This window comes from Bombyx mandarina, chromosome A1 (assembly GCF_030267445.1).
Source record: "Bombyx mandarina strain Sakado chromosome A1, ASM3026744v2".
Taxonomy (NCBI): domain Eukaryota; kingdom Metazoa; phylum Arthropoda; class Insecta; order Lepidoptera; family Bombycidae; genus Bombyx; species Bombyx mandarina.
The window spans coordinates 9,605,276-9,620,165 of record NC_143234.1 but is presented as its reverse complement, the minus strand read 5'-3'; the positions used below and the strand labels follow the sequence as shown (position 1 = coordinate 9,620,165).

Here is a 14,890-nt window from a genome sequence, read left to right as displayed (position 1 = left end):
CATCAGCTACGCAGACGATATGGTGCTGCTGAGCGCGTCTATCTGTGGCCTAAGGCAACTTGTTTCTTTGTGTGAGGGATACGCCAAATCACACGGTTTGGTGTACAACTGTAAAAAGTCGGAGATCATGGTCTTTGAGACCAGGGGTGGGACGCATGATAAAATACCTCCCGTAGTACTCAACGGAACGCCATTGACAAGAGTTTATAAATTTAAATATCTCGGCCATGTGTTGACCCCTGATCTCAAAGATGATGAAGATATTGAACGAGAGCGGAGAGCGTTGTCGGTTAGAGCAAACATGATAGCTCGCAGGTTTGCACGGTGTTCACTTAAAGTCAAGGTCACCCTCTTTAGGGCCTACTGTACTAACTTTTACACGTGCAGCTTGTGGGCTGGATATACTCAAAGATCGTACAATGCTCTCCGTGTTCAATACAATAACGCGTTTAGGGTGCTGGTGGTGCTGCCCCGCTTTTGTAGCGCATCAGGGATGTTTGCAGACGCGCACATAGATTGTTTTTACGCTACCATGCGTAAGAGGTGTGCATCTCTGGTAAACAGAGTGAGGGCCAGCTCCAACAGTATCCTGAGCATGATCGCAAGCAGGCTGGACTGTATATACATGGGTCGCTGTGGTGCCATCTCCCATGGGATGTTACCACAGTAATTCATTGTGATCTAAATATAACTAATAACATAGGTCAAGTTTTATTAACAATTTATATGAGTCATGGATACTTGAAATAAAAACATTATTATTATTATTAATAAACAGATATTGCGAATTTTTTTTTTATTGCTTAGATGGGTGGATGACCTCACATCCCACCTGATGATAAGTGTTTACTGGAGCCCATAGACATCTACAACATAAATGCGCCACCCACCTTAAGATTTAAGTTCTAATGTCTCATTATAGTTACAACGGCTGCCCCACCCTTCAAACCGAAACGCATTACTGCTTCACGGCAGAAATAGGCAAAGTGGTGGTACCCACCCGCGCGGACTCACAAAAGGTCCTACCACCAGTTAAAGTTAAATTATTAAATATTTGAAGATTAAAGATATTTTTTACCACGCTTTCAATGTGAACACTACCTACGCTAACTCCAATAATAATAGGTTTACAGGGGGAGCGTTTAAACGAAAAAAGTTGATAAAATCTTTATTATTGCAGATATATTTATGTTTTTTTTTGTGTAACTAGCTGATTTCGAACCCCATCAATAATTATTAATTGTAATACTTTTAGCATAGTGAAGCGATTTGCGTGAAAAACGAAACTTTCTCAAATTTTGAGTTAGAGTAGTATTCATTGGAGGATTTGGAGGCATCGAATTGTTATCACACTTAAGGTGGACTTCAATATCACAATTCACTCGCGTTTCACATCAGGCGTTACATTCGCTGTTTCGTTCCGAGTAGAACTGGCTACTGACAGCCTTAATGTCATCTCTGCAGCGCTTTTATATGTAGCAAGACGCATTACCTCAATTTCCGAGAACATCGCCGATAGTACCAGCCGTTTCTATATTCGTTTTCGCTGTTTGACAATAGATGGCGTTACACTTCTCGAACGTTCCCTTTTTTTTTCCTACCTAAGCTGATAGCCTTGAGAGGCTATATCAGCTAGCCTTAACTAGTAGGTGAGCTCACGGGGCTCAAACCTGACTACGTTGCTAACACGAACCCTAGCAAGAGCCGTGCTTCGCAGAATCTACCACCGGATCGGAAACGCGACCCACTCAGAAGATCCGGCGAGAAACTCAGTGGGCTCTGTCTGAGGGTTAATATACTCGTCGAGCCCTTCGTCGCAAGCGACGGGTTCGACGAGAACGATGACCGGGACGTTCCTGATATTACTAGTTAGTTACAGTTTCCGTTTCTGCTATTTTGATGACAGATGGCGTTACTCGTACCGGCATAACAATAATAACGTTCTCTTATAATATCATACAATAGTGATTTTTTTTATTATTTTTTTAATAAATAAATATTTACTAACAATCACGCCACGTTAACTGGTCCCGTGCTAAGTTCGAAGATTTTTATTATACACATAGTTATATACATATCAGTATATTTAATATACATCCATAACCCTGGAAAAGGCATTTTATATTTTATCATTCAAATATCTTCGCTTGGCGGGATTCGAACCCGCGACCACCTTGTGTAGTGACCATGTCACTTACCACTACACCAGATGGCCGTTAATTATAGATATAAAGTAACTTGATCTTATAATCTGATGTCAGCTTTCGCCAGATTATATCTCCAATAGATTAGAGTTTTTCTATTACTGTTTTTTGGCGTTTCTTGAATTCAACCATTTTGAGTTTGAGACACTAACACTGTCATTAAGATTCAAACGTCAAAAAGATCATCATCATAGCTCTTACAAATCTATCAATTATTAACTAAAACATTAGAATATTTCAATATCGTGATCTAGATAATGTGTATAATATACTTTTAGAATTAATTTCTAATAAATGTGCGTGCTTCGATGATAATTACGACACGCGTAATGTAACTAACGTCCGTAATATTATCACGTATTTTATTACAGTTTGAAAAGTAAAGTTTTGAAATTGACTCACAGAGGGTTTGGGCGATAACTAGTTCAGTGTGCTTAGTGCGAGCTTTTTAACGTTCTCGATAGCGTAAAAGTTAACTCAAATTTGTATGGAGTTGGAACAGCGCCCCTAGCGGCAAACGTAGGCAAACTCGCACTAAGCACACAGTAGTCGGTCGTGTTTTGTCTCTTTCTTTATTGTTTATTGTAGTTATGCTGGAAGAGTTCGTAGTCGAATAGGTGGAGGGTAATTGAGGAGAGTACTGCTACCAGTGTTGACTTTAGAAAGGGTTGTATTAGTTAGTAGAGGTGACTTTTTTTTTTAATACTTAGATGGGTGGACGAACTCACAGCCCACCTGGTGTTAAGTGGTTACTGGAGCCCATAGACATCTACAAAGTAAATGCGCCATCCACCTTGAGATGTAAGTTCTAAGGTCTCAAGTATAGTTACAGCGGCTGCCCCACCCTTCAAACCGAAACGAATTACCGCTTCACGGCAAAAATAGGCAGGGCAGTGGTACCTACCCGCGCGGACTCACAAGAGGTCCTACCACCAGTAAGAATCCCGTATAACAGCTCGGTCTCGCGTCCAAATGCTCGGACACTTCACCACCATCCATCACCACCATCACCATCTCTTTCGTTGTTTTCATCTCGATAATGACAGCTTAAAATATGTAAATCTTTTCGCAGATTTCGTGATGGTAATGGTGATATACGCGTCGCACAGGTTCAAGGTGAACCCGGACAACGTAGCGACTCCGCTGGCGGCCTCCATCGGGGACATCGTCAGCAATACGGTGCTAGCGGTCACCGCCCAGTACATGTACGAGCAGATCCGTGAGTGTCTCTTATGTTATTGCCTTCGTAGTGAGAAGAGCGTACGGCCCGCCTGATGGTAAGTGGTGTCCGTCACTCATGGACGTCAGCAATGCCAGGGACAGAGCCAAGACGATGTCTTCAGTCTAACTCTTCGAAGGTTTTTCTTAGGTCTTGCGTATAGACTCAAACAAGGCTGTTCTAGCAACTGCTTCAAACGAACCCTTGGGACACATTGCCAGGAAAGAAGGAGACATTCTTGAAAACTGGTGATTACTGGCAACGTTGAAAGAAAGAACTGCTAAAGTAAAGAGGGAACATAGGGAAAAAAATAGAGAAAGTTGGAAATTTAAGCTTACACAAAAAACAAAAGCAACACAATACGTACATATCATTATGTACAAGTTAAAGAATAAACAAAAGCACTCCTATTGCAAGCTCTTTTTCTCCTAATGATTGGAACTGGAAAGCTAGTTCTCGTGCTCCAAGCTGACGAAATTATCAAAGTTTTCCGAAAAATCGAAGAACTGGATGAAAGCTTCAGGAGTTACTCTTTTCTTACTGGTGGGCCTCTTGTGAGTCCGCGCGGCTAGGTACCACCACCCTGCCTATTTCTGCCGTAAAGCAGTAATTCGTTTCGGTTTGAAGGGTGGGGCAGCCGTTGTAACTGTACCGACCCTAGAACTAGATATCTATGGGCTCCAGTAGATTAACACCAGGTGGGCTGTGAGCTCGTCCATCAATCTAAGCAATATAAAAAAAAATACTCAGGACGCTGATTTTGATTTTCGTTTCCAGAGGTGTCTCTGTGGCAGCCCATCGCGTTGATCTGCGTGTACTACAGCCTCCTCCCGCTCTGGGTGTTCATCGTCTGGAGGAACAAGTACACCAAGACCGTCCTCACCAGCGGCTGGACCCCCGTCATCTCCGCCCTGTTCATAAGCGGGTACGCTTCCCACTCTTTCTAATTTATTATTTTAGGTTTCTCATAAAATCTGTAAGTTAATTTTTTTATAGCTTAGATTGGTGGCGAGGTCACGGTCCACCTGGTTACCAGAGCCCATAGACAACAACAACGTAAATGCCGTTGCCATCTTGGGATGTGAGTTGCAAGGCCTCAGTATAGTTACAACGGCTGCCCCACCCTTCAAACTGAAACGCATTACTGCTTCACGGCAGAAATAGGTAATTATTTTTCTATAAAACCAAAGTAGACAAACTGATCCAGCTGTTTTCAAGTCCTGCGATTAACAGCAACTGGTATTCTATATTTATTTGGATAGCTTGCGAATTTGATTGTTAAAGCAAGGACAGCATACCTACGATCTCGTCGGTTGAACGTTCCTCATATTCCTCATAAATATATGTATGTCGGAGAAGCCACAATTATTAACACCATCGCCAGACATCGTAGGGGTGAATAGGGTGATCGAGCTAAGAGAAATATTGAGTACACCAATCATGTTTGTTGTCTTAGAACAATTTAGAAATCACGGTAACGAAAACGAATGACAGTTCTTAGGATGGTGGCACCGCTCTTCAAGAAGACTGGTTGGTGAGTGTAATGGCGTCTACGCGCCTCCATCGGCTAGGTTCTGTCGTAGCACGAAGTTAGCCGAGTTCCGACGATACCGCGATCGTGCTGCCATCTCTCGGGAATCGTGCTGCGTTTCGTTTAGCTACCAAACTAATGACTGTCTCAGACATATCATCATCATCTCAACCTGTCTACTGTCCACTGCTGAACATAGGCCTCTCCAACTGATGTCTAGTGCGGCCGGTCCGTTGCCACCTGCATCCAACGTGACCCAGCAATTTACACCAGGTCGTTGGTCCATCTGGTAGGAGGCCGTCCCACACTGCGTTTGCCAGTACGTGGTCTCCACTCGAGGGTCTTTCTGCCCCATCGGCCGTCCGATCTTCACGCTATGTGACCTGCCCACTGCCATATATATTTATATTACCCTTAACTCATCCTCACTTTCAGTATCGGCGGTATAGTCCTGGACCAGGCCGTCGATTACTTCCGAGGGTACGAGGTGTTCCAGCCGATCGTGAACGGGATCGGGGGGAACCTGGTGTGCGTACAGTCGTCCCGGCTGGCCACGCACCTCCACCAGACCGCCATCCCCGGGATCCTGCCGGAGAACACTAAGATCATTGAGTGGCCTTGGAAGACCTTGTTCTTTGGAAGTAAGTTTTTCTACTAAGAACGTGTGCGCACTAATAACATTCCGTAAGCTATAACACAAGGCAATTTTTGTTTTTATTGCTTAGATGGTTGGACGAGCTCACAGCCCACCTGGTGTTGAATGGTTATAGACATTTACAACGTAAATGCCGCCACCCTTTTTTTTTTTTTTTTCTCTGGCCGGGGGCCGAACCTCCTACGAGGTCCCCGCGCCTAGGGGGCGCGCGGGGTATGTGAGACTCAACGATCTGCAGGTGTTGAGAGCAGATCGCGGGCCCAAGGAAATGCCGCCACCCACCTTAAGATATAAGTTCTAAGGTCTCAATTATAGTTACAACGGCTGCCCCACCCTTCAAACCGAAACGCATTACTGCTTCACGGCAGAAATAGGCAGGGTGGTGGTACCTAACCTCGCGGACTCACAAGAGGTCCTACCACTTATAATCTGTTATCTGTTATCTTCACGAGTCCATTGTTTCCAGCGACCGCGGCGAAGGTGGCTCGCATGCTGCTGATCCTGGCCGTCTTCGGGCAGATAATCTTCATGGTGGTCGCGGACTTCGTGTACCAGGGGACGGTCACCATCCAGTTCGCGTTCGGCATCACGTACCTCACGTGCGCCCTGCTGCAGGTACACTCGCCAGGGTCAAGCTCTTGTGCTTTATCTTATACCTTTAAACGAGCAATTCTTGTATCTGAATCTTGGAAACGGCTCCAACGATTTTCATAAAATTTAGTATACAGGGGATTTCGGGGGCGATAAATCGATCTAGCTAACGATTTATTTTCAGAAAATGTTGTTTTATTCGTGTTTTCAATAATCAGCTTTATCGATAATCAACTTTATGGCTCTTTCCGACATCTATTGGCGAATAATAATACTATTTTTACTGCTTTAAAGACACAACAAGATGGCGTTATAAAAAATAAAATAAAAAACGCGCAAAGTTCTTATAGTAAAGTGCTTATAGTCTGTGGTCACATTGAGAATAGATTAAATATAGTTTATTGTCTTTATTCATATTTACCTAAAGTTTAGTCTTGGCGAAATATGTTAAGAAATAGTCTTTGATAGGATCATAATGGTGTACAAACATAATTTCAATCGACTACCGGGCGACCACTAGTTATAATAAACGTCTTAGTGACGATGTTATCGCGGCGTTTTTAAAAAGGAAATGTGTAGTGGGGCTAACCAACTAAGGCATGTGGTTGTGCTATTGCAGGTGATGCTGCTCCTTTATCTGGCCTACATCGTGATCCACTTCATGTGGAAGAGGAAGAAGGACCCCGACAATGCCGCCATCCCCTACCTCACGGCGCTCGGAGACCTCCTCGGCTCCGTGTTCCTGGGACTCGCTTTCGTCATCCTGTCCCTCTTCGGACTGGAATACGGCAATAATGTCCAGTGAACACCAATAAATGAATACGTATCTCCTTCTCCGAACTAGGACTCTAGGTCTTAGACGTAAGGCCTGATCGAGAATCGGGTCAAGCTATCTGTAGCCTTGCACGGAACCCTTACCCGATACTAAAGGACATCTTCCCACGCGTTTATCTGTCTAAATTATTTTATTTGTCCCAATATAGTATCAACTGTATCCAAAAAAACCCTTCCTTAGCTTAATAATGACATAAGTTGTATTAATCATGGTGCCAATTCTATTGGAAAAACTTACAGTATTTAAATTATTTTTTTAATGGTTCCTTTCGAAGGAGCGTAAAACGTTGAATTGTTCTCAACGAGACACAACATTGACGATGTGAGCTGTGATATATACTGGGAATGTGATTTGTCGTGTTGGATGTGTTTGTACTGAGCCTCGCCGCCAGAGGCGCTTCTAAAGATCGTCAGGTGTTCATCTAGTTGATTTAAAATTTGAAAATTAAGCTTTAATTTGACTCCAAGTTCAAGAGACACTTTAGGTCGCGCAACGTACTGAGGATGGCTGGCGAACGAAGCTTAATGCAATTTGGGAACCGAAATTAGGTTTAATTAGCTTTACTGCGGAAAGACAACTGACAAATAGATTAATTTTAAAATCGATTGATCAATTATGAAAAATAGTGTAGTTGTAAATAAATAATTTTTAAGTTATGTCAATGTTTTAGTTAATGTTTCCGATAATTGTATACCAACAGACATTGTAATGTTTAAGTCTAATATTATTAAATCAACAGTACTTTTTATGATTTCGTATTTTTTTCCTCATAACACACGATTTTAACGAGTTTATTTACAGTTTGAATATTAATAGAACCGATGCTTCAAATAGACTAAAAAAAACATAGTTCCATAGTTCATACAAGATGTTCCGATGTGCAATTTTGTACTGACGCCACGTTGTAATTGTCTTTCTCGTCCAAGTCAACTCTGAGTTCAAGTGGAGCTTTTCCTGCCCAATTTTTGTCCAAAATTGCTTTTCGTGATTAAATCCTTACGGTTAGACGAATAATCCAATTATTCCTCTGCTCATAAAAATTATCTTTGTTAGATATCAAATTCTTATTGAGTTCCAAGACTCGTTCCCTCTGGAAGTTAGCCTTCCAAGGCAGTATTAGTTCCTATCATTTTTGCGGCAAGCAAATTAGCTGTCTTACGAGTTAAATAAATAGGTTGACCAAAATTTGGAATCCAAGCTTACTACTTCATTGACCTTACAATATGGCACAACATCATAGAATTTAGTTTGTATAGAGAGTTTTACAGCTGAATAAATTCTTTTGGGCAATTCGTTTTAGGAACATTTGTAGTAAATCTTACCTAGAGAGCGACATCAGGAACTGCCTATTTAAAATTTTCAAAATTATCAAAGCCGTAATTCTAATTGGCAATCGTTAATGTTGACAGCTTTAGCATTCAGAGGCTTTGTTATATGTCTCCCACAGTTAAGCGGTTGTTGTCTGGATTTTTCTGGAACAATTGACATTCTTGCAACATTGCGTTAAAAACTTAACTGGTCTGCTAGCAGAAGCTAACTATAGCAATACTTTAATAATACTACTAGCAATAATAATAAAAGTAGTTATGAAGCATGAAAAGTACAACATATAAATAATACATAGTATAGTAAAATATAGGATTAGGCCTACTTATTTATTCTAAAATATCAAATGAGTATTAAAAAAAGCATTTCATGAGAACTTTAGGAATTTTTAATAGAAAATAAACATTCTAGGTGATATTTAGCTGTCAATTTCAATGATCAACAATCCAAAGCACTACCGGTATTAACAAAACCCAAGTTCCTGTAAATGATATTTAATCTACATTCCAAAGTTGGCGGTTTTCTAGACTTAGACTTTAATGTTTTTTTTTTAATTATTGAATTAAAATAAACAAAGATCCGGTGTAACGATAAAGTTCTCAGTCACAAATCAAAAGTGACCCTATAGTTTAACGATTAAGGCATAGAATGTATGAATGATGTGATATGAAAAATTGAGATTTATAAATAACGTGTTGTTATGTAGTATGTAATAATGCTGTTGACTTGACATATATGAAAACGAACATTACGCTTTCTTCAGATATCATTGTTTTTTTATATATTAAACTTCATAAATCCTGTTATTATTATCTTTCTGATTTATTTGACAAATTTACATTAGATTAACAAACAGAACGAATACAGAATGCCATTTTAGTTGTTTTTTTTTTTTATTGGATCCATTCCACGCCGGTCGTGGTTGTCGACTTTATAGTATTTCCTAGTTTTCGTAGCGTGCCAAATGTATAGTTTCTTTGAGAAACATTGTTTCAAAGCAGTGTTTTTATTGATTTTTGCAATTTTCTGTTTTTATTCTTTTCTTAAGGTTTTATAATGTAACTTCAATTATGTTTCATAAATCTAGTGCTGTACAATGTAGTTAAATAATAGCGGTAAAAAACATATAGAAACATTCTAAAATAAATATGAAAATATAGGAAATTGTAATTAGGTATGCGCCTCATGATTTAGCGTTCGGTTTCTACACAATTTCGCTGGCCAATTCACAATTATAAATGAATATTGAATTCTTCCTTACGATTAATATACAGCCAATTAAAACATTAGCACTGGTTAAGCCTTCGAAGCTGTAACATTATAAGTAAGCCAATATTTTTAGGTACATTTAGAAAATTATAAACGAAATATTTTTGTGTATCTAGATGACATGCTGTTGTACATTAATAAAAATCACATCTTGTATCGCAATAAACAATATTGAAATAATTTGTAATCCAATAAAATTTGGTAGGTAATTGCTTTATTGAATTTTATTATCTTGTAACTGAAACCGCTTTACTGCCGCCATGCTGAAGTGTGAATTCTTTTAGTAGAGCAATTACTTTTATTTGTGTAATAAGTTGTATATGAAATTATTTTAGTTTTAAATTTATTGCTATGAACGTATTCCTAAGAATGTGATGTCGAAAATCTAATTGTATATTTGTGTAATAAAATATTAGCAATGAACCTTTTTTTAATTGTAACCAGATTTCGTTTTAATTCATATCTCGAAGAAGGTAAGTATTTACAAAATTAAATGTTGGCATAATTGAGTTTCTTTTTTTTATTGCTCTTGTAAGTACACAAGCGTATGGCCCACCTGATGGTACGTGGTTACCGTCACCCATGGACTTCAGAAATGCCAGGGATAGAGCTAAGCCGCTGCCTACCGTTAAGTACTCTCCACAAGTCTCGTTTGAAGAAAGACATGTCATTGTCATAGCGCTCGGAAAACACCGTGGAGAGGAGCTCATCCCAAAGCCGGATGGATGGTACGTAGCCAAAAATATATATGGAAACGCACTGTGGATACTATGGACTGGACACCAGGTATTATGGATGAACTCTACTCCGGCTGTGGACGGTGAAAAGGTAAAAACGAGATGATGGGAAAACGTGGCATTTGTGAGCCCTCATACGATACAATTGAGGTTTTAATCTCATTTTTCGAGTAAGTGACACTGTTGAGTTTGTATAATCTATTTTATCGGTATAATCTGTGTCATTGCATTTTCCCTCCATTACTGATACAAAATTTGTACAGATTGTTTACGTCTCAATATAGTAAAGTTTAATAAATTCTAGTCAACTATACAAGTTATTATTTAAATACAACAAAGTGGATCAACAAACAGACGCTATTCACACTATGATGAAGCCAAATAGAGAGTTCATCTGTCTAGCGATGTACAATGAAGACTTGAATAACATATATCTATATATTAATACCTGGAACAAAAACTTTGTACCGCTTTTTACGAAAATTGTGTGGACGGAGGAGTATAAAATTACCCACAAATATAGAGAATACAGAGAAAATATTAATATTTTTTTTAACTATTAAAAAAAAAATTACAAAAAAACATTACATTATATTTGGCACAACACATCCATACATATATACCCTTTTTTGTTTATTTTCAACTTTTGTTATTGCTTAAAACCGCAAAATTATAATTTGCATAATTACTGGTGGTAGGACCTCTTGTGAGTCCGCACGGGTACGTACCACCACCCTGACTATTTCTGCCGTGAAGCAGTAATGCGTTTGGGTTTGAAGGGTGGGGCCGCGTTGTAACTATACTGAGACTTTAGAACTCATATCTCAAGGTGGGTGACGGCATTTACGTTGTATATGTCTATGGGCTCCTGTAACCACTTATCATCAGGTGGGCCATGAGTTCGTCTACCCATGTAACCAATAAAAAAAAGTCTGTGGTCAAATTGAAAATAGATTAATATTGTTTATCTTTAATATTATTTGTCTATAGTGTAGTCTTGGCCAAAGCTGCTATTATAGAGGTAAGTCTTTGACAATTGAACCATAACAATGTTCAAACTTATATTAATACGTGAAGCAAAAACTTTGTATCCCTTTTTACGAAAATTGCGCGGACGGAGGAGTATGAAATTTTCCACACTTATAAAGAATATAGAGAAGAAGTGCAAAATGCTAATATTTTTTTAAAATAATGCATAAAAGATACATTAAATCAATAAAGAAAACATTACACACACTACATACCATGTATTTGACGCACACACGCATACGTACTATTTATTGTCAAACTTTTGTTTTTGACGTCTGTGGTCAAACTGAGAATAGATTAAATATTGTTTGTCTTTATTAATATTTTTTATAGTGTAGCCTTGGCGAAATTTGTGATTAGAAAAGTATAAAATACAATCATAATAGTGTACAAACTTACAATTCCAATTATAGTCGAATTTCGACTTCTGCGGGACCTCTTAGTTTAATTAATTGTAGTAGAATTTCGACTACGGGGGGACCACTAGTTATTATATAATGCATCAGGCGAAAAGAAGTCCGTTGCATTCATATCGAAAGATGCAACTGTACTGGTATTTGAATCTCGCAGACACATACAAATTTTCCATTGAAATTCGTACCTAATATTCTCAGAATCACATATGACGGAATAACATCGTTTAACAAACCCGCAAAATTGTAAATGCGTAATTACTGGCGGTAGGACGTCGTGTGAGTCCGTTCTGATAGGTACCACCACCCTGCCTGTTTCTGCCGTGAAGCAGTGCTTTCTGTTTGATAGGTGGGGCATTTTTTAAAGTTCTTGTTTTCAAACTATTGATGTTCTTTTCAAATGTACTGTAAAAACGGAGACCTTAGAACTCATGTCACGAGGTGGGTGGTGACATATACGTTGATAATGTCTGCGGTAATCCAGGCCTTCCACTTATCTCAACGAACAAAAAGTGTAAATGAAAACTGAAGTAATTTTACTCAAAAACTAACGTCCCAATGTGAACGATATCCTCTAGCCTCGTACCGAAATGCTTGATGGATTCCCGCTCTACCCATCAGGTCAAGGTCGCTCCGGACAACGAAATCTTTGATTTAATTAAGGAAAATGAACACTAGATGTCGCTAGTAGGAGCTTAACTAGATACCAAATAATTTTCCCGATGATGCTTGAGAGATGCTTTTATTCATTTACCGCATTATAATAATTATAATAACTTACAAAACTTTACTTTTCTTTTGTACGCTCGTGCAGCGTAAGTTGTAGTAAAGGATCTAAGTCTTGAATAAAAATATAGTCCGTCTGTTTTGTTCGTTGAAAAATAAACATTAAATAAACTATAAAGTAATACTTTTTCTAAATTGCATTTATATGAAGACACAATAGGTACATAATGTCAAATGTCACATGAACTACAAAGCAAACAATAGCTCTTGAACGAACAACGAGAGCTTTCCGTGCATTGTACTCGGAGCTTTTACCGAGTGCCGCTACTAGCGCGCGGGGCGCCACCGTCCCGCCACACTGCGTGATAAATTACTCCAGTTTCCAACATCAAAAAGGTTATTTATTGTACGAATACAGATTAAACACGAGCCGTGAATCATTTGTGTGGACAGACTAACGAAATCAGTGTGCTTAGGACGAGCTTTTTAACGTCCTCGATAACGTAAAAGTTAGCTCGTATTTGTATGGAATCGTATCGTTTGCGTATGTTTGCCGCTAGGGGCGCTGTTCCAACTGCATACAAAATTGGGCTAACTTTTACGCTATCGAGAACGTTAAAAAACTCGCACTAAGCATACTTCTTTCTGTAAATTCCAATGTCACATCACACATAGGCGATGGCAGAGAGAGGCTAGGGTATTACGTAAGGCCCAGTGCAGTGTGCTTAGTGCGAGTTTTTAAACGCTCTCGATAACGTAAAAGTTTAGTCAAATTTGTATGGAGTACTTTTGGCTATGTTTGCCGCTAGGGGCACTGTTCCAGCTCCATACAAATTTGACTAAACTTTTACGCTATCCAGAACGTTAAAAAACTCGCACTAAGCACACAGGGCTACGGAGGCTGTAGTGTAGGCGAGGATCAGGTGGTGGCGTCCCGGAGGCTCCGCGCGTTGTGGCGATCGTTACGTCGGCGGCGGCAGCGCGCGTGCGCCCCGCGTCCGCCCGCCCGCCGCGCCAGTCGGCCGCGAGCACCGGTCCACGGCATACCTTCCCCGCCAGACCGCGCCAGGTACCCACCACACCCGTACTATTTTAAAACAGCCCGAGACAGCGCGCATGCGAATATCGATCCACCGCACATTGAACGGAGCCGGTATCTAGGTTAACCGGCTAAAATTAAAGGTGCGTTCCGAATTCAAGGTTGTAACCGCCGGCGCAGCTCCGAAATAGAGCGGTACGCGCAAGGAAAATGAAAAAAACCTACTCAACGTTCGTTGTTATTAAGGGCGAATTTCGCTCGCGCCGCCCGCGGTAATGGCGGACGGGAATTATGTAAGAGTCGCCCGTTGTTGTTTTAAATGAGAAAATGCGATTCTCGAGTGTCCGTATACATTGTATAGATTGCGTACGATGTGGGATCGATACTGATGTAGCGATGTGTGTCTTTTGTTCATAAATATTATCTTGGAACCATCCGGGCTGCGGTCAGTAAGTACGTATGTGAAGAACGAGTGTAAGATAAATATAAATCGAGCTTTCCGCTCAGCACGAGGTCCGACACACCGCACACACACTCTAGTCTCATTCGTCTATTATACAATGCAGAAATAACACGGAAATTTAATCAAAAATAAAAAGAGCATGTGATATAATTTACTGTACTTAATTATGCTGTATACTGAAAATTGAGAGAGCTGTAAAAAACCTCGTTCGCAATAAATATAATATAATTTTTCGTAAACTTTTCTCTTACATTAAAATAATTTTTAAAATATGTACTAGAACGGTTCGTGATGTAAGATTCATTTTAAATTCATTTTAATATACAATATCATTAAACGCTAGTACATTTAGTGTGTAACATTTTTACGTTATTTTAAAAATCTCCATTTCACGGTTGTTACTAATTACTTAAATAATTTTTACCGTTTATTAATCAAAGATAAATGACCAATTCAGTTTTTTTTTTCTTTAAATAGGGGCTTGCAGAAATAACAATTAGAATAACAACCCCCGCCTTGAGACATGAGGTCAGAAAGGCATTTCTTAAGCCCATTCAAACCCGTCACGTACGACTGCCTTGCGGAAGAAATAGACAGGATAGCGGTAGCAACCCGAGCAATCCTACAAGAACACGATATAACTAACTAAATATAGTGAATTTTTCAGGCTTAAATAAACAATTATCCACTACTTGTCACTAAAGACGATTTTCGTTTTCGATTTTCGCCCGTATGAATTAACTGTTTAAAAGTTAATAACGTGATTAAAAATATTTACTACTGGAACACGATTGCATTCAACTCGCGTATTTCGACAATACAGAACGGCGAGTATTTTTTTTTATAATGGCCA

General features: G+C 39.5%; 2 protein-coding genes across 18 annotated transcripts in view; both read left to right on the top strand.

The window, feature by feature from the left end:
- LOC114253606 (solute carrier family 41 member 1) overlaps nt 1-10,053 on the top strand; it is a 154,306-nt gene extending 144,253 nt beyond the window's left edge. For all 5 annotated transcript variants that reach the window (XM_089739583.1, XM_089739582.1, XM_089739584.1 and 2 more), the window contains 5 exons: nt 3,277-3,423; nt 4,201-4,348; nt 5,390-5,595; nt 6,076-6,224; nt 6,820-10,053. In XM_089739583.1, coding sequence (XP_089595709.1) covers nt 3,277-3,423; nt 4,201-4,348; nt 5,390-5,595; nt 6,076-6,224; nt 6,820-7,005 — 836 coding nt within the window. In that variant the 3' untranslated portion in view covers nt 7,006-10,053. The remainder of the gene's footprint in view (nt 1-3,276; nt 3,424-4,200; nt 4,349-5,389; nt 5,596-6,075; nt 6,225-6,819) is intronic.
- A 3,467-nt stretch (nt 10,054-13,520) lies between these two features.
- The window catches only part of PMCA (plasma membrane calcium-transporting ATPase 3), a 192,483-nt gene continuing 191,113 nt past the window's right edge, over nt 13,521-14,890 (top strand). For 7 of the 13 annotated variants that reach the window (XM_089739575.1, XM_089739569.1, XM_089739573.1 and 4 more), the window contains exon 1: nt 13,545-13,717. The gene's annotated coding sequence lies outside the window, so the exon portion shown is untranslated. Of the gene's footprint in view, nt 13,718-13,796; nt 14,028-14,890 lie in introns of those variants that run through there. The other 6 variants (XM_089739560.1, XM_089739561.1, XM_089739563.1 and 3 more) reach the window with 5 other exon arrangements.